The sequence below is a fragment of the Oncorhynchus mykiss genome, chromosome 23 (genome assembly GCF_013265735.2).
Source record: "Oncorhynchus mykiss isolate Arlee chromosome 23, USDA_OmykA_1.1, whole genome shotgun sequence".
Lineage (NCBI taxonomy): Eukaryota > Metazoa > Chordata > Actinopteri > Salmoniformes > Salmonidae > Oncorhynchus > Oncorhynchus mykiss.
In genome coordinates, this window is record NC_048587.1 from 6,885,008 (window position 1) to 6,905,313 (window position 20,306).

General features: G+C 46.6%; 1 protein-coding gene across 2 annotated transcripts; it reads right to left on the bottom strand.

Annotated features, from left to right (window-relative positions):
* Nucleotides 1-346: 346 nt before the first annotated feature.
* On the bottom strand, nucleotides 347-16,182 carry LOC110518105 (phospholysine phosphohistidine inorganic pyrophosphate phosphatase-like). Of its 2 annotated transcripts, XM_036960326.1 has the most exons (7): nucleotides 15,996-16,182; nucleotides 13,721-13,908; nucleotides 12,524-12,677; nucleotides 12,029-12,092; nucleotides 9,320-9,412; nucleotides 8,797-8,888; nucleotides 347-1,110 (listed from the first exon to the last, which is right to left on the bottom strand). In XM_036960326.1, exons 1-7 carry the CDS (start codon nucleotides 16,124-16,126, stop codon nucleotides 1,014-1,016), a joined length of 819 nt encoding a protein of 272 aa, XP_036816221.1. In that variant the 5' UTR covers nucleotides 16,127-16,182; the 3' UTR covers nucleotides 347-1,013. The 2 variants fall into 2 exon arrangements, with proteins under 2 accessions (XP_036816221.1, XP_036816222.1); XM_036960327.1 differs by lacking the exon at nucleotides 9,320-9,412.
* Between the last annotated feature and the right edge of the window lie 4,124 nt (nucleotides 16,183-20,306).

Consider the following 20,306-nt stretch of genomic DNA (forward strand, 5'->3'; position numbering starts at 1 on the left):
ACCCAGTCCATCTCCATCCAGTCCACTAGACCCAGTCCATCTCCATCCAGTCCACTAGACCCAGTCCATCTCCATCCAGTCCACTAGACCCAGTCCATCAGACCCAGTCCATCTCCATCCAGTCCACTAGACCCAGTCCATCTCCATCCAGTCCACTAGACCCAGTCCATCTCCATCCAGTCCATCTCCATCCAGTCCACTAGACCCAGTCCATCTCCATCCAGTCCACTAGACCCAGTCCATCTCCATCCAGTCCACTAGACCCAGTCCACTACACCCAGTCCATCTCCATCCAGTCCGTCCTCAGTGTGTAAAGAGGCTACTGGCTTTAGGCACCTTCAGGTAAACATGAGGTTATTAACTTACCTAACTAGCTGCCTTCTGACCATGAGGTTATTAACTTACCTAACTAGCTGCCCTCTGACCATGAGGTTATTAACTTACCTAACTAGTTGCCCTCTGACCATGAGGTTATTAACTTACCTAACTAGTTGCCCTCTGACCATGAGGTTATTAACTTACCTAACTAGCTGCCCTCTGACCATGAGGTTATTAACTTACCTAACTAGCTGCCCTCTGACCATGAGGTTATTAACTTACCTAACTAGCTGCCCTCTGACCATGAGGTTATTAACTTACCTAACTAGTTACCCTCTGACCATGAGGTTATTAAGTTATATCTCCTCCATCTTGGCTCCAAGATGGCTCTATCTCCTCCAATACTGTGTTCCTCCGTCTTGGCTCCAAGATGGCTCTATCTCCTCTAAGACTGTGTTCCTCCATCTTGGCTCCAACATGGCTCTATCTCCTCCAATACTGTGTTCCTCCATCTTGGCTCCAACATGGCTCTATCTCCTCTAAGACTGTGTTCTTCTATCTCCTCCATCTTGGCTCTATCTCTCCATGGCTCTCTATGTTAGTGGGTTACTCCCTGTTGTCAGATCATACTAGAGTAATCACTGTGTGTGTGTGGTGTATTGTGGTGGTGAAGGTGGTTCTTCCTGGTCCTCTCCTCACTGGCCCCGGAGCTTCAGGATGGTTTCCACAGCCTCCGCAAGGTTGTCCACATAGCCATCAGCTGTTACTGTGGGGTGCTTCTCATCACTGGGCCTACAGAGAGAGAGAGACAAAGAGAGACATACAGAGAGACAGACAGACAGAGAGAAAGAGGCTGAATGCAGTGTTGTGCCAGCATTGAATATTGAGGAGGCCATACATGCCTTGTGTTAACTGTCTGTCAACAAATCACATTTTATTTGTCACATGCGCAGAATACAACAGGTAGACCTTACAGTGAAACAGCTTACCGTACAAGCCCTTAACCAACAGGTGTAGACCTCACAGTGAAACAGCTTACCGTACAAGCCCTTAACCAACAGGTGTAGACCTCACAGTGAAACAGCTTACTGTACAAGCCCTTAACCAACAGGTGTAGACCTCACAGTGAAACAGCTTACTGTACAAGCCCTTAACCAACAATGCTTTAAGAAGTTAAAAAAAATGTATTAAGTAAAAAAATAAAAGTAACAAATAATTAAAGATCCGCAGTAAAATAACAATAGTTATGTGGAGTGTGGAGGCTATATACAGGGTATTACGGTACAGAGTCAATGTGGAGACTATATACAGGGTATTACGGTACAGAGTCAATGTGGAGACTATATACAGGGTATTACGGTACAGAGTCAATGTGGAGACTATATACAGGGTATTACGGTACAGAGTCAATGTGGAGACTATATACAGGGTATTACGGTACAGAGTCAATGTGGAGGCTATATACAGGGTATTACGGTACAGAGTCAATGTGGAGACTATATACAGGGTGTTACGGTACAGAGTCAATGTGGAGACTATATACAGGGTATTACGGTACAGAGTCAATGTGGAGACTATATACAGGGTATTACGGTACAGAGTCAATGTGGAGACTATATACAGGGTATTACGGTACAGAGTCAATGTGGAGACTATATACAGGGTATTACGGTACAGAGTCAATGTGGAGACTATATACAGGGTATTACGGTACAGAGTCAATGTGGAGGCTATATACAGGGTATTACGGTACAGAGTCAATGTGGAGACTATATACAGGGTGTTACGGTACAGAGTCAATGTGGAGGCTATATACAGGGGGTACCGGTACAGAGTCAATGTGGAGGCTATATACAGGGGGTACCGGTACAGAGTCAATGTGGAGGCTATATACAGGGTATTACGGTACAGAGTCAATGTGGAGGCTATATACAGGGGGTACCGGTACAGAGTCAATGTGGAGGCTATATACAGGGTATTACGGTACAGAGTCAATGTGGAGGCTATATACAGGGTATTACAGTACAGAGTCAATGAGGAGGCTATATACAGGGTATTACGGTACAGAGTCAATGTGGAGGCTATATACAGGGTATTACGGTACAGAGTCAATGAGGAGGCTATATACAGGGTATTACGGTACAGAGTCAATGTGGAGGCTATATACAGGGTATTACGGTACAGAGTCAATGAGGAGGCTATATACAGGGTATTACGGTACAGAGTCAATGTGGAGCCTATATACAGGGTATTACGGTACAGAGTCAATGAGGAGGCTATATACAGGGTATTACGGTACAGAGTCAATGTGGAGGCTATATACAGGGGGTACTGGTACAGAGTCAATGTGGAGGCTATATACAGGGTATTACGGTACAGAGTCAATGTGGAGGCTATATACAGGGTATTACGGTACAGAGTCAATGTGGAGACTATATACAGGGTATTACGGTACAGAGTCAATGTGGAGGCTATATACAGGGTATTACGGTACAGAGTCAATGAGGAGGCTATATACAGGGTATTACGGTACAGAGTCAATGTGGAGGCTATATACTGGGGGTACCGGTACAGAGTCAATGTGGAGGCTATATACAGGGGGTACCGGTACAGAGTCAATGTGGAGGCTATTTACAGGGGGTACCAGTACAGAGTCAATGTGGAGGCTATATACAGGGTATTACGGTACAGAGTCAATGTGGAGGCTATATACAGGGTATTACGGTACCGAGTCAATGTGGAGGCTTTATACAGGGGGTACCTAAAGCCTAGAGCCACACTGAGCTGAACACACACACACACACACACGTCAAATGAAGAATTGGTTGCAAGAACCTCCATCTCTACTATGAGGATGGAGCCGTGTATCTGTTAAGGGGGGGGGGGGGGGGTTTACACTTAGCTACCAAACATTCCATCCCCACAATAAAATGTTCTCCGACAACAAGCAAGCATTTATCATCACCGGGAGAAAGACAACAACAAAAAGCATATTTTTTATTCCATTTATAATCTTATGACCATAAACATGGCCTTTATTTCCTAAATCGGCTTTGGTATCACGATTCCATAACCCCAAAGGAGGACGAGGAGAAGGTCATAAACAGGGTCATTAATATCACATCTGGCTGGAGATATCAATAAGTGCCTTTCATCTCCCTCCGTGTTCTCCCTCAGTAGGGTACAATACAGGCATGTGAAGCAGGCAGCCATATTGGAAGGTCTGGTAAACAGATTTAGGATGTTATAGCAGCCATATTGGAAGGTCTGGTTAACAGATTTAGGATGTTATAGCAGCCATATTGGAAGGTCTGGTTAACAGATTTAGGATGTTATAGCAGCCATATTGGAAGGTCTGGTTAACAGATTTAGGATGTTATAGCAGCCATATTGGAAGGTCTGGTTAACAGATTTAGGAGGTTATAGCAGCCATATTGGAAGGTCTGGTTAACAGATTTAGGATGTTATAGCAGCCATATTGGAAGGTCTGGTTAACAGATTTAGGATGTTATAGCAGCCATATTGGAAGGTCTGGTTAACAGATTTAGGATGTTATAGCAGCCATATTGGAAGGTCTAGTTAACAGATTTAGGATGTTATAGCAGCCATATTGGAAGGTCTGGTAACAGATTTAGGATGTTATAAGCAGACATATTGGAAGGCCTGGTGGGAACTACACAGGAGGCCTGAGACAGAGCATTGACAGAGCAGCGCCTGATTGCCTTGGTCTAGTCCCAACTGACACCCTATCCCCTACATAGTGCACTACTACTTTTGAACTACGAAAGGTAACAGGGTTCCATTTGGACCGTAACCTTGGAGACAGCCAGCTGTGTTTTCCCACATCTCGCTGTGGTTTATGGCTCTCCACAGAGTTTACGGGGTCATGCAAGGCTAAACGAGGTTAAACAAGGCTAAATCTCACGTCTCACACTCACAATGTGAAAGTAGCAGATAGTGTTTGTGTGAGGCTGAACGAGCCATCTGCACATCAGTTACATGACACACACACACACACACACACACACACGGCCCCCTTTGGCTCAGATCAGTGCCAATTTGTCACCGTGTGTGTGTGTGTGTGTATATATATACAGTGCCTTGCGAAAGTATTCGGCCCCCTTGAACTTTGCGACCTTTTGCCACATTTCAGGCTTCAAACATAAAGATATAAAACTGTATTTTTTTGTGAAGAATCAACAACAAGTGGGACAACATTTATTGGATATTTCAAACTTTTTTAACAAATCAAAAACTGAAAAATTGGGCGTGCAAAATTATTCAGCCCCTTTACTTTCAGTGCAGCAAACTCTCTCCAGAAGTTCAGTGAGGATCTCTGAATGATCCAATGTTGACCTAAATGACTAATGATGATAAATACAATCCACCTGTGTGTAATCAAGTCTCCGTATAAATGCACCTGCACTGTGATAGTCTCAGAGGTCCGTTAAAAGCGCAGAGAGCATCATGAAGAACAAGGAACACACCAGGCAGGTCCGAGATACTGTTGTGAAGAAGTTTAAAGCCGGATTTGGATACAAAAATATTTCCCAAGCTTTAAACATCCCAAGGAGCACTGTGCAAGCGATAATATTGAAATGGAAGGAGTATCAGACCACTGCAAATCTACCAAGACCTGGCCGTCCCTCTAAACTTTCAGCTCATCCAAGGAGAAGACTGATCAGAGATGCAGCCAAGAGGCCCATGATCACTCTGGATGAACTGCAGAGATCTACAGCTGAGGTGGGAAACTCTGTCCATAGGACAACAATCAGTCGTATATTGCACAAATCTGGCCTTTATGGAAGAGTGGCAAGAAGAAAGCCATTTCTTAAAGATATCCATAAAAAGTGTCGTTTAAAGTTTGCCACAAGCCACCTGGGAGACACACCAAACATGTGGAAGAAGGTGCTCTGGTCAGATGAAACCAAAATTAAACTTTTTGGCAACAATGCAAAACGTTATGTTTGGCGTAAAAGCAACACAGCTCATCACCCTGAACACACCATCCCCACAGTCAAACATGGTGGTGGCAGCATCATGGTTTGGGCCTGCTTTTCTTCAGCAGGGACAGGGAAGATGGTTAAAATTGATGGGAAGATGGATGGAGCCAAATACAGGACCATTCTGGAAGAAAACCTGATGGAGTCTGCAAAAGACCTGAGACTGGGACGGAGATTTGTCTTCCAACAAGACAATGATCCAAAACATAAAGCAAAATCTACAATGGAATGGTTCAAAAATAAACATATCCAGGTGTTAGAATGACCTGAATCCAATCGAGAATCTGTGGAAAGAACTGAAAACTGCTGTTCACAAATGCTCTCCATCCAACCTCACTTAGCTCGAGCTGTTTTGCAAGGAGGAATGGGAAAAAATGTCAGTCTCTCGATGTGCAAAACTGATAGAGACATACCCCAAGCGATTTACAGCTGTAATCGCAGCAAAAGGTGGCGCTACAAAGTATTAACTTAAGGCGGCTGAATAATTTTGCACGCCCAATTTTTCAGTTTTTGATATGTTAAAAAAGTTTGAAATATCCAATAAATGTCGTTCCACTTCATGATTGTGTCCCACTTGTTGTTGATTCTTCACAAAAAAATACAGTTTTATATCTTTATGTTTGAAGCCTGAAATGTGGCAAAAGGTCGCAAAGTTCAAGGGGGCCGAATACTTTCGCAAGCCACTGTATATACACTACCGTTTAAAAGTTTGGGGTCATTTAGAAAAGTCCTTGTTTTTTAAAGAAAAGCTTTTTTTCTGTCCATTAAAATAACATCAAATTGATCAGAAATACAGTGTAGACATTGTTCATGTTGTAAATGACTAATGTAGCTGGAAACGGCTGATTGTTAATGGAATATCTACATAGGCGTACAGAGGCCCATTATCAGCAACCATCACTCCTGTGTTCCAATGGCACGTTGTGTTAGCTAATCCAAGTTTATCATTTTAAAAGGCTAATTGATCATTAGAAAACCCTTTTGCAATTATATTAGCACATCTGAAAACTGTTGTACTGATTAAAGAAGCAATACAACTGGCCTTCTTTAGACTAGTTGAGTATCTGGAGCATCAGCATTTGTGGGTTCGTTTACAGGCTCAAAATGGCCAGAAACAAAGACCTTTCTTCTGAAACTCGTCAGTCTCTTCTTGTTCTGAGAAATGAAGGCTATTCCATGTGAGAAATTGCCAAGAAACTGAAGATCTCGTACAACGCTGTGTCCTACTCCCTTCACAGAACAGCACAAACTGGCTCTAACCAGAATAGAAAGAGGAGTGGGCGGCCCCGGTGCACAACTGAGCAAGAGGACAAGTACATTATAGTGTCTCGTGTTGTGTGGCTGACTGTCCTGGGGTCCTGTGTTGTGTGGCTGACTGTCCTGTGTTGTGTGGCTGACTGTCCTGTGTTGTGTGGCTGACTGTCCTGGGGTCCTGTGTTGTGTGGCTGACTGTCCTGTGTTGTGTGGCTGACTGTCCTGTGTTGTGTGGCTGACTGTCCCGGGGTCCTATGTTGTGTGGCTGACTGCACCGGGGTCCTGTGTTGTGTGGCTGACTGTCCTGGGGTCATGTGTAGTGTGGCTGACTGTCCCGGGGTCATGTGTAGTGTGGCTGACTGTCCTGGGGTCATGTGTAGTGTGGCTGACTGTCCTGGGGTCATGTGTAGTGTGGCTGACTGTCCCGGGGTCATGTGTAGTGTGGCTGACTGTCCCGGGGTCCTGTGTAGTGTGGCTGACTGTCCCGGGGTCCTGTGTTGTGTGGCTGACTGTCCCGGGGTCCTGTGTAGTGTGGCTGACTGTCCCGGGGTCCTGTGTAGTGTGGCTGACTGTCCTGGGGTCCTGTGTAGTGTGGCTGACTGTCCCGGGGTCCTGTGTAGTGTGGCTGACTGTCCCGGGGTCCTGTGTTGTGTGGCTGACTGTCCTGGGGTCCTGTGTAGTGTGGCTGACTGTCCCGGGGTCCTGTGTAGTGTGGCTGACTGTCCCGGGGTCCTGTGTAGTGTGGCTGACTGTCCCGGGGTCCTGTGTAGTGTGGCTGACTGTCCCGGGGTCCTGTGTTGTGTGGCTGACTGTCCCGGGGTCCTCTGTTGTGTGGCTGACTGTCCCGGGGTCCTGTGTTGTGTGGCTGACTGTCCCGGGGTCCTGTGTAGTGTGGCTGACTGTCCTGGGGTCATGTGTTGTGTGGCTGACTGTCCTGGGGTCCTGTGTAGTGTGGCTGACTGTCCTGGGGTCATGTGTTGTGTGGCTGACTGTCCTGGGGTCATGTGTTGTGTGGCTGACTGTCCTGGGGTCCTGTGTAGTGTGGCTGACTGTCCCGGGGTCCTGTGTTGTGTGGCTGACTGTCCCGGGGTCCTGTGTAGTGTGGCTGACTGTCCCGGGGTCCTGTGTTGTGTGGCTGACTGTCCTGGGGTCCTGTGTAGTGTGGCTGACTGTCCCGGGGTCCTGTGTTGTGTGGCTGACTGTCCTGGGGTCCTGTGTTGTGTGGCTGACTGTCCTGGGGTCCTGTGTAGTGTGGCTGACTGCCCGGGGTCCTGTGTAGTGTGGCTGACTGCCCCGGGGTCCTGTGTTGTGTGGCTGACTGTCCTGGGGTCCTGTGTTGTGTGGCTGACTGCCCCGGGGTCCTGTGTTGTGTGGCTGACTGCCCCGGGGTCCTGTGTTGTGTGGCTGACTGTCCCGGGGTCCTGTGTAGTGTGGCTGACTGTCCTGGGGTCCTGTGTAGTGTGGCTGACTGTCCTGGGGTCCTGTGTTGTGTGGCTGACTGTCCTGGGGTCCTGTGTTGTGTGGCTGACTGTCCTGGGGTCATGTGTAGTGTGGCTGACTGTCCCGGGGTCCTGTGTAGTGTGGCTGACTGTCCTGGGGTCCTGTGTTGTGTGGCTGACTGTCCTGGGGTCCTGTGTTGTACAGTACCAGTGAAAAGTCTGGACACACCCACTCAAGGGTTTTTCTTTATTTTTACTATTTTCTACATTGTAGAATAACAGTGAAGACATCAAAACTATGAAATAACACATATGGAATCATGTAGGAGCCAAAAAAAAGTGTTAAACAAATCAAAATAAATGTTATATTCTTGAAAGTAGCCAACCTTTGCCTCGATGACAGCTTTGCACTCTTCCATACGTGTTATTTCATAGTGTTGATGTCTTCACTAGTCAGACTACAGACTAATACAGAGAGTATGGATGGGATTGGGGCAGAGCTGCATTTACACATTTGGATAACATGAAGATATTTTCAGCATATTCTTAATGAAATAAACAAATCTTTAAATGGTCAGTTTCACAGACAGAGTAAGCCTTTGGACCAAGAAGTTCTCAATCGGGACTCTCCATCGAAAATAGTGTTTTTAGTCCTTAGATTTAGATGTTGTGTAGGACCGCCCTCTTGTGGTCGTTGATGGGACAGTTGGTTTCTGCCTGCATTCATTTCAACGATGTGAAACCAAGAATCCCGACGTCAACATACATAAACAAACACCTACCTGTATTTTCCTGTCCTCACTTGGACACCCTTCATTCCACAGTGTTGGGCCCCGCCCACATCATTCACCAGATCGTCACCAATCATCACAGTCTGACAGAAGGAGAGAGAAAGGAGAGAGAGAGAGAGAGACCGAAAGGAGAGAGAGAGAGAGACAGAAAGGAGAGAGAGACAGAAAGAAGAGAGAGACAGAAAGGAGAGAGAAATGAGAGAGACAGAAAGGAGAGAGAAATGAGAGAGACAGAAAGGAGAGAGAAATGAGAGAGACAGAAAGGAGAGAGAAATGAGAGAGACAGAAAGGAGAGAGAAATGAGAGAGACAGAAAGGAGAGAGAAATGAGAGAGACAGAAAGGAGAGAGAAATGAGAGAGACAGAAAGGAGAGAGAAATGAGAGAGACAGAAAGGAGAGAGAAATGAGAGAGACAGAAAGGAGAGAGAAATGAGAGAGACAGAAAGAGAGCAGGAGGATTGCTCAGAATCCTTTTTAACTGAATGTGTGTGCTGGATTTAGTTTTTAAACCTACCTGGTGTGACTGAACCCCCATGTCATCTAGAACTTTCTGAAAGAACATGGGGTCTGGCTTCCCGATGACCTCAGCTTCTACATCACAGGCATACTGATGGAGAGAAACACAACGACCTCAGCTTCTACATCACAGGCATACTGATGGAGAGAAACAACGACCTCAGCTTCTACATCACAGGCATACTGATGGAGAGAAACAACGACCTCAGCTTCTACATCACAGGCATACTGATGGAGAGAAACACAACGACCTCAGCTTCTACATCACAGGCATACTGATGGAGAGAAACACAACGACCTCAGCTTCTACATCACAGGCATACTGATGGAGAGAAACAACGACGACCTCAGCTTCTACATCACAGGCATACTGATGGAGAGAAACAACGACGACCTCTCAGCTTCTACATCACAGGCATACTGATGGAGAGAAACACAACGACCCCTCAGCTTCTACATCACAGGCATACTGATGGAGAGAAACACAACGACCTCAGCTTCTACATCACAGGCATACTGATGGAGAGAAACACAACAACCTCAGCTTCTACATCACAGGCATACTGATGGAGAGAAACACAACGACCTCAGCTTCTACATCACAGGCATACTGATGGAGAGAAACACAACGACCCCTCAGCTTCTACATCACAGGCATACTGATGGAGAGAAACACAACGACCTCAGCTTCTACATCACAGGCATACTGATGGAGAGAAACAACGACGACCTCAGCTTCTACATCACAGGCATACTGATGGAGAGAAACAACGACGACCTCAGCTTCTACATCACAGGCATACTGATGGAGAGAAACACAACGACCTCAGCTTCTACATCACAGGCATACTGATGGAGAGAAACAACGACGACCTCAGCTTCTACATCACAGGCATACTGATGGAGAGAAACACAACGACCCCTCAGCTTCTACATCACAGGCATACTGATGGAGAGAAACACAACGACCTCAGCTTCTACATCACAGGCATACTGATGGAGAGAAACACAACGACCCCTCAGCTTCTACATCACAGGCATACTGATGGAGAGAAACACAACGACCCCTCAGCTTCTACATCACAGGCATACTGATGGAGAGAAACACAACGACCCCTCAGCTTCTACATCACAGGCATACTGATGGAGAGAAACACAACGACCCCTCAGCTTCTACATCACAGGCATACTGATGGAGAGAAACACAACGACCCCTCAGCTTCTACATCACAGGCATACTGATGGAGAGAAACACAACGACCCCTCAGCTTCTACATCACAGGCATACTGATGGAGAGAAACACAACGACCCCTCAGCTTCTACATCACAGGCATACTGATGGAGAGAAACACAACGACCTCAGCTTCTACATCACAGGCATACTGATTAAGAGAGAAACACAACGACCCCTCAGCTTCTACATCACAGGCATACTGATGGAGAGAAACAACGACGACCTCAGCTTCTACATCACAGGCATACTGATGGAGAGAAACACAACGACCCCTCAGCTTCTACATCACAGGCATACTGATGGAGAGAAACAACGACGACCTCAGCTTCTACATCACAGGCATACTGATGGAGAGAAACACAACGACCTCAGCTTCTACATCACAGGCATACTGATGGAGAGAAACACAACGACCTCAGCTTCTACATCCCAGGCATACTGATGGAGAGAAACAACGACGACCTCAGCTTCTACATCACAGGCATACTGATGGAGAGAAACAACGACGACCTCAGCTTCTACATCACAGGCATACTGATGGAGAGAAACACAACGACCCCTCAGCTTCTACATCACAGGCATACTGATGGAGAGAAACAACGACCTCAGCTTCTACATCACAGGCATACTGATGGAGAGAAACACAACGACCTCAGCTTCTACATCACAGGCATACTGATGGAGAGAAACAACGACGACCTCAGCTTCTACATCACAGGCATACTGATGGAGAGAAACACAACGACCTCAGCTTCTACATCACAGGCATACTGATGGAGAGAAACACAACGACCTCAGCTTCTACATCACAGGCATACTGATGGAGAGAAACACAACGACCTCAGCTTCTACATCACAGGCATACTGATGGAGAGAAACACAACGACCCCTCAGCTTCTACATCACAGGCATACTGATGGAGAGAAACAACGACCTCAGCTTCTACATCACAGGCATACTGATGGAGAGAAACACAACGACCCCTCAGCTTCTACATCACAGGCATACTGATGGAGAGAAACAACGACGACCTCAGCTTCTACATCACAGGCATACTGATGGAGAGAAACACAACGACCTCAGCTTCTACATCACAGGCATACTGATGGAGAGAAACACAACGACCCCTCAGCTTCTACATCACAGGCATACTGATGGAGAGAAACAACGACGACCGTTGAAACAGAGATGACTGAGTTCCCACAAAGGTCTGGGGGAGATATCAACGTGCTTTGACTTAAAACAAATAAAATGTTTTTATAAGTAGGTGAGTTTGACTTTTAAAAAAAATATATATATAAATATTTATTTATTTATTTTATACGCTCATCTGTTACTGTCACTTTGTCATATTGTTTTCTAATATCTTTTCATTTTTGTTTTCAATGTTCATAATTGTAAAATGCAAAAAATAAAAAATATATTTTTCTTTAAACTCACCTACTGTGTGTGTGTAGTGTAATATCACCCACCTCCAATGCCTTCATGTAAACCCCAACATCCAGGTTCAGGCCTTCATCTTCTTTGTAGTACTTCCTGTAAAGATCACACAGTGGACCTCAGGGTTAAAGTAGAGCTGTAGGTAACTTCCTGTAAAGATCACACAGTGGACCTCAGGGTTAAAGTTGAGGTCACTTCCTATAAAGATCACACAGTGGACCTCAGGGTTAAAGTAGAGCTGTAGGTCACTTCCTATAAAGATCACACAGTGGACCTCAGGGTTAAAGTAGAGCTGTAGGTAACTTCCTATAAAGATCACACAGTGGACCTCAGGGTTAAAGTAGAGCTGTAGGTAACTTCCTGTAAAGATCACACAGTGGACCTCAGGGTTAAAGTAGAGCTGTAGGTCACTTCCTATAAAGATCACACAGTGGACCTCAGGGTTAAAGTAGAGCTGTAGGTCACTTCCTATAAAGATCACACAGGTGAGTGAGTGAGTGAGTGAGCGAGAGAGCGATCGCACCTACCCTCTGCCCAGAGAGAACAGTACTGGTTTCTCCAGCCCTATGAGAACTCTGAAGGCATCGTTGAGGTTCTGGTAGGAGAACTTCTCTGCTGCGTCTCCTATGACAACACAGTTTGGGTTGGCCTTTTCAACACTGTCAAACTCAGGGACAACACCTGCAACGAACCAAACAAACACGGTATACATGATCACTTTGTTTAGAAATAGACACATTTAAATAAATAAAGAGACAGGCTAGGTAAGAGCCAGGCTAGGTAAGAGACAGGCTAGGTAAGAGACAGGCTAGGTAAGAGGCAGGCTAGGTAAGAGACAGGCTAGGTAAGAGACAGGCTAGGTAAGAGCCAGGCTAGGTAAGAGGCAGGCTAGGTAAGAGGCAGGCTAGGTAAGAGGCAGGCTAGGTAAGAGGCAGGCTAGGTAAGAGCCAGGCTAGGTAAGAGCCAGGCTAGGTAAGAGCCAGGCTAGGTAAGAGCCAGGCTAGGTAAGAGCCAGGCTAGGTAAGAGCCAGGCTAGGTAAGAGCCAGGCTAGGTAAGAGCCAGGCTAGGTAAGAGCCAGGCTAGGTAAGAGCCAGGCTAGGTAAGAGACAGGCTAGGTAAGAGACAGGCTAGGTAAGAGACAGGCTAGGTAAGAGCCAGGCTAGGTAAGAGGCAGGCTAGGTAAGAGACAGGCTAGGTAAGAGACAGGCTAGGTAAGAGACAGGCTAGGTAAGAGCCAGGCTAGGTAAGAGACAGGCTAGGTAAGAGCCAGGCTAGGTAAGAGGCAGGCTAGGTAAGAGGCAGGCTAGGTAAGAGGCAGGCTAGGTAAGAGGCAGGCTAGGTAAGAGGCAGGCTAGGTAAGAGTAGCTGTGTGTGTGTGTGTGTGTGTGTGTGCGCGTGTGAAACTTGTGAGCTGTGGAAAGATTCTCTTAATGTACAATAAACATCATTTGGGGGCTCCCGAGTGGCACAGCTGTCTAAGGCACTGCATCTCAGTGCTTGAGGCATCACTACAGACACCTTGGTTCAATTCCAGGCTGTATCACAACCGGCCGTGAGTCCCATAGGGCGACGCACAATTGGCCCTAGCGTCGCCCGGGTTTGGCCGGGTTTTGGCCCGTCATCGTAAATAAGAATTTGTTCTTAAAACTGTCTTGCCTAGTTAAATAAATAAAAAGTTACATTTAAAAAAAATAAAAAATATATAATTAACATCAATCAATACCGTCATAGACCAGCAGGTGGGGTCGTAGCCCCCTCTCCTTCAGGACAGCCACGGCAGCCGGGGCTGGAGAGAACACCTCAGACACACAGATATCAAAGCCCATCCTCTGCAGCTTGGCTACAAACACCTCCCGTGTGGCCTGGGTCTCGTTGGTACAGAAACGCACCTGCAGGTCCGAGGCCTTTAGCCTGTACGGAGAAAGCTTTTTTGGACATAATCAATTTTTTACATTTAACATTCGAGTCATTTGGGCAGATGATGTTATTCAGAGCGATTTACAGTAAAGTGTATTCATCATAAATTAGCTAGGTGAGACGACCGCAAATCTCAAGTCATAGTCAGGAAGTGTTCCTCAATGTAGTCAGGGAGTGTTCCTCAATGTAGTCAGGGAGTGTTCCTCAATGTAGTCAGGGAGTGTTCCTCAATGTAGTCAGGGAGTGTCCCTCAATGTAGTCAGGGAGTGTCCCTCAATGTAGTCAGGGAGTGTCCCTCAATGTAGTCAGGAAATGTCCCTCAATGTAGTCAGGAAATGTCCCTCAATGTAGTCAGGAAATGTCCCTCAACGTAGTCAGGAAATGTCCCTCAACGTAGTCAGGAAATGTCCCTCAACGTAGTCAGGAAATGTCCCTAAATGTAGTCATGAACACAGTCAGTGATAGTATGAAAAGACAGTCGAGTGTAAATTCATTATTTTAAAATGTTGTTTTTTTTGCGTTATGGGATTTAATCAAGACATTTTGATAACCTCATTCGCCACTCACTAATTCTCATTCACCAAACACTTCCTTATGTGCGCTATGCAAAGTTATCCAGGGGAAGAGGTTTGATTACCATGGGGTTGTAGTTCTTCTGTTTTAAATCACGGATACTATTTCTCCATGCACCCGCTGGTAGTAAGTCCAGGTGAGTTTTCTGTTCTAATAGGAGGTTGATATTATAACCTTGGTTAGACTACAGAACAGATACATTACTAATAGGAGGTTGATATTATAACCTTGGTTAGACTACAGAACAGATACATTACTAATAGGAGGTTGATATTATAACCTTGGTTAGACTACAGAACAGATACATTACTAATAGGAGGTTGATATTATAACCTTGGTTAGACTACAGAACAGATACATTACTAATAGGGTTGATATTATAACCTTGGTTAGACTACAGAACAGATACATTACTAATAGGAGGTTGATATTATAACCTTGGTTAGACTACAGAACAGATACATTACTAATAGGGTTGATATTATAACCTTGGTTAGACTACAGAACAGATACAGTGAAACCACATGTCCTACCATGTCCTACCTAGTCCTACATGTCCTACCATGTCCTACCATGTCCTACCTAGTGAAACCACATGTCCTAAACATGTCCTACCATGTCCTACCATGTCCTACCTAGTGAAACCACATGTCCTAAACAACCCCAGAAGAGAAATAGAAACAAACCCAATCATTAGGATACAATGAACCTCTGCATGTCTCGTCCCGAAAGGACATTCAACTGATCTGCACGTTTACACATTACATTTATTTTTGTATGTTACTGGGATTGTAGAAATAATGTATTCAAGTGCTTCAGTGAGTGACAGCTCTGAAGCAATCTTGCCACCACACCCCCTTATCAGTTTCGTTTGACATTAGGTTACACAGCAGACTGACCCCCCCAAAACCAGACTCACCTGAGACTAACCCATTCCATAGTTAAACAACATTCAGAACCGAACTTAAGACGTGTAAATGAAGTGTCATATAGCTGTTGTAGAGCTGTAATAGAGATTCCTGTTTCTACGGTATATCATGTGCGTTCTGCTACTACATTTCAATATGAACGAATCTAAAGGCTAGATCGTTGTAGTACCATCGTTGCTGATGTGTAAAACCTCACTTTGCTCACTGCTTCTACCTATGGAGACAGTCATATAAAAACGCCACACGTCTAAAGACTATGAATACAAGCTTTCCAACAGGTGTCGACCATACCGTAAAAGGAGTGAAAACACGAGAGTTGACTAGGAACCGATGTGCTCAATCTCAAACCAGAACAACCACACGGCAATTCACTGCTGGCTGCCGCTCGGTAATAGATTTGCCCCGGTAATAAATCATTATTATTTGCATATTTAGAACATGCAACATTTCTATCTGAAGGAGTCTGGCTAATAATATGTTTCCACCCGGACCCACTGTCCCGAAACAGTGTCCGTCCTCTGAATGCCACTGGGCATAGCTCGACGTCTACCTAGTAGCTTACCTAACTAACCTCCTCACCTTTTCACCGCTTCTACGGAGCCTGGAATTGGTGTGCCGCCGTCTTCTCCAGCATCATATAACACGCCGCACATGTCTAAAATCACACCTTTCAGACATTTGACGGAGTCTTCCCAGCTGGTAGCTGCCATGACGAAAAAGTGACACAGTAAAAAGAGCTGATTCTTCTTCTTCTGGATCGCATCCAACGTTTAGCTGCGTACACCGCCACCTACTGTACCGGAGTGGGAGGCCAGTCACAGCCTACCTACATTAAATTCTCATCATTATTCCTGTTCCTCTGAGAAATTAAAATAGCGCCCTAGACAACATCACCTACACTCATTAAAACCCCACTACCCAAATCCACTACCTTGATCCTATCTGTTCCTGCACCAAGCCAACGGCCTGGGAGGACAGGACACCACCACTCATTAAACCCCACTACCTCATTCCACTACATAGTTAAATGTACGCTGACCACGCTGCACCTTGGTCCTCATCCTTCAACAGCCGTGACACTAAAGCGTTGCCTTCACTGATTCAACTGCCCCCAAACTCCTTTCTCACCCACCTTCACTGATTCAACTGCCCCCAAACTCCTTTCTCACCCACCTTCACTGATTCAACTGCCCCCAACTCCTTTCTCACCCACCTTCACTGATTCAACTGCCCCCAACTCCTCTCTCACCCACCTTCACTGATTCAACTGCCCCCAACTCCTTTCTCACCCACCTTCACTGATTCAACTGCCCCCAACTCCTCTCTCACCCACCTTCACTGATTCAACTGCCCCCAACTCCTTTCTCACCCACCTTCACTGATTCAACTGCCCCCAACTCCTTTCTCACCCACCTTCACTGATTCAACTGCCCCCAACTCCTTTCTCACCCACCTTCACTGATTCAACTGCCCCCAACTCCTTTCTCACCCACCTTCACTGATTCAACTGCCCCCAACTCCTTTCTCACCCACCTTCACTGATTCAACTGCCCCCAACTCCTTTCTCACACACCTTCACTGATTCAACTGCCCCCAACTCCTTTCTCACCCACCTTCACTGATTCAACTGTCCCCAACTCCTTTCTCACCCACCTTCACTGATTCAACTGCCCCCAACTCCTTTCTCACCCACCTTCACTGATTCAACTGCCCCCAACTCCTTTCTCACCCACCTTCACTGATTCAACTGCCCCCAACTCCTTTCTCACCCACCTTCACTGATTCAACTGTCCCCAACTCCTTTCTCACCCACCTTCACTGATTCAACTGCCCCCAACTCCTTTCTCACCCACCTTCACTGATTCAACTGCCCCCAACTCCTTTCTCACCCACCTTCACTGATTCAACAGCCCCCAACTCCTTTCTCACCCACCTTCACTGATTCAACTGCCCCCAACTCCTTTCTCACCCACCTTCACTGATTCAACTGCCCCCAACTCCTTTCTCACCCAGCCTGAAACCACAACTGGATCAGCCAAAAGCCAAAGGTCCACTTTCTCCAACCACGTCACTCCAACTGGTCCAGAATGTTCTCTACCTGGAGTATTTATATTGACCCCCCACCCCCCCAACTTTGACCCCTCCCCAACTTTGACCCCCCCCCCCAGCTTTGACCCCTCCCCAACTTTGACCCCCCCACCTTTGACCCCCAACAACTTTGACCCCCCACCAACTTTGACCCCCCCAGCTTTGAACCCCCCCCAACTTTGACCCCCCCACCTTTGATCCCCCCCAACTTTAACCCCCCACTAGCTTTGAACCCCCCCAACTTTGACCCCCTCACCTTTGTTTTTCACATTGACTCTGTACCGGTACCCCCTGTATATAGCTCCACATTGACTCTGTACCAGTACACCCTGTATATAGCCTCCACATTGACTCTGTACCGGTACCCCCTGTATATAGCTCCACATTGACTCTGTACCAGTACACCCTGTATATAGCCTCCACATTGACTCTGTACCGGTACCCCCTGTATATAGCCTCCACATTGACCCTGTACCGGTACCCCCTGTATATAGCCTCCACATTGACTCTGTACCGGTACCCCCTGTATATAGCTCCACATTGACTCTGTACCAGTACACCCTGTATATAGCCTCCACATTGACCCTGTACCGGTACCCCCTGTATATAGCTCCACATTGACTCTGTACCAGTACACCCTGTATATAGCCTCCACATTGACTCTGTACCGGTACCCCCTGTATATAGCCTCCACATTGACTCTGTACCGGTACCCCCTGTATATAGCCTCCACATTGACTCTGTACCGGTACCCCCTGTATATAGCTCCACATTGACTCTGTACCGGTACCCCCTGTATATAGCCTCCACATTGACTCTGTACCGGTACCCCCTGTATATAGTCTCCACATTGACTCTGTACCGTAATACCCTGTATATAGCCTCCACATTGACTCTGTACTGGTACCCCCTGTATATAGCCTCCACATTGACTCTGTACCGGTACCCCCTGTATATAGCCTCCACATTGACTCTGTACCGGTACCCCCTGTATATAGCCTCCACATTGACTCTTTACCAGTACCCCCTGTATATAGTCTCCACATTGACTCTGTACCAGTACCCCCTGTATATAGTCTCCACATTGACTCTGTACCGGTACCCCCTGTATATAGTCTCCACATTGACTCTGTACCAGTACCCCCTGTATATAGCCTCCACATTGACTCGGTACCGGTACCCCCTGTATATAGTCTCCACATTGACTCTGTACCGGTACCCCCTGTATATAGCCTCCACATTGACTCAGTACCGGTACCCCCTGTATATAGTCTCCACATTGACTCAATACCAGTACCCCCTGTATATAGCCTCCACATTGACTCTGTACCGGTACCCCCTGTATATAGCCTCCACATTGACTCTGTACCAGTACCCCCTGTATATAGCCTCCACATTGACTCTGTACCGGTACCCCCTGTATATAGCCTCCACATTGACTCTCTACCGGTACCCCCTGTATATAGCCTCCACATTGACTCTGTACCGGTACCCCCTGTATATAGCCTCCACATTGACTCTGTACCGGTACCCCCTGTATATAGCCTCCCCATTGACTCTGTACCGGTACCCCCTGTATATAGCCTCCACATTGACTCTGTACCAGTACCCCCTGTATATAGCCTCCACATTGACTCTGTACCGGTACCCCTGTATATAGCCTCCACATTGACTCTGTACCGGTACCCCCTGTATATAGCCTCCACATTGACTCTGTACCATAATACCCTGTATATAGCCTCCACATTGACTCTGTACCGGTACCCCCTGTATATAGCCTCCACATTGACTCTGTACCGGTACCCCCTGTATATAGCCTCCACATTGACTCTGTACCATAATACCCTGTATATAGCCTCCACATTGACTCTGTACCGGTACCCCCTGTATATAGCCTCCACATTGACTCTGTACCGGTACCCCCTGTATATAGCCTCCACATTGACTCTGTACCGGTACCCCCTGTATATAGCTCCACATTGACTCTCTACCGGTACCCCCTGTATATAGCCTCCACATTGACTCTGTACCGGTACCCCCTGTATATAGCCTCCACATTGACTCTGTACCGGTACCCCCTGTATATAGCCTCCACATTGACTCTGTACCGGTACCCCCTGTATATAGCTCCACATTGACTCTGTACCGGTACCCCCTGTATATAGCCTCCACATTGACTCTGTACCGGTACCCCCTGTATATAGCTCCACATTGACTCTGTACCGGTACCCCCTGTATATAGCCTCCACATTGACTCTGTACCGGTACCCCCTGTATATAGCCTCCACATTGACTCTGTACCGGTACCCCCTGTATATAGCTCCACATTGACTCTGTACCGGTACCCCCTGTATATAGCCTCCACATTGACTCTGTACCGGTACCCCCTGTATATAGCTCCACATTGACTCTGTACCGGTACCCCCCTTTATATAGCCTCCACATTGACTCTGTACCGGTACCCCCTGTATATAGCCTCCACATTGACTCTGTACCGGTACCCCCTGTATATAGCCTCCACATTGACTCTGTACCGTAATACCCTGTATATAGCCTCCACATTGACTCTGTACCGTAATACCCTGTATATAGCCTCCACATTGACTCTGTACCGTAATACCCTGTATATAGCCTCCACATTGACTCTGTACCGGTACCCCCTGTATATAGCCTCCACATTGACTCTGTACCGTAATACCCTGTATATAGCCTCCACATTGACTCTGTACCGTAATACCCTGTATATAGCCTCCACATTGACTCTGTACCGGTACCCCCTGTATATAGCCTCCACATTGACTC

What these genes read in the sequence shown, in the direction of transcription:
- LOC110518105 (XM_036960326.1), bottom strand. Translation starts at nt 16,126, where the DNA reads ATGGCAGCTACCAGCTGGGAAGACTCCGTCAAATGTCTGAAAGGTGTG. An exon ending in CTGTTCTCTCTGGGCAGAGG is followed by an intron (nt 12,093 to 12,523) that starts GTAGGTGCGATC and finishes TGATCTTTACAG; the next exon opens with GAAGTACTACAAAGAAGATG. An exon ending in TGGGGGTTCAGTCACACCAG is followed by an intron (nt 8,889 to 9,319) that starts GTAGGTTTAAAA and finishes TCCTTCTGTCAG; the next exon opens with ACTGTGATGATTGGTGACGA.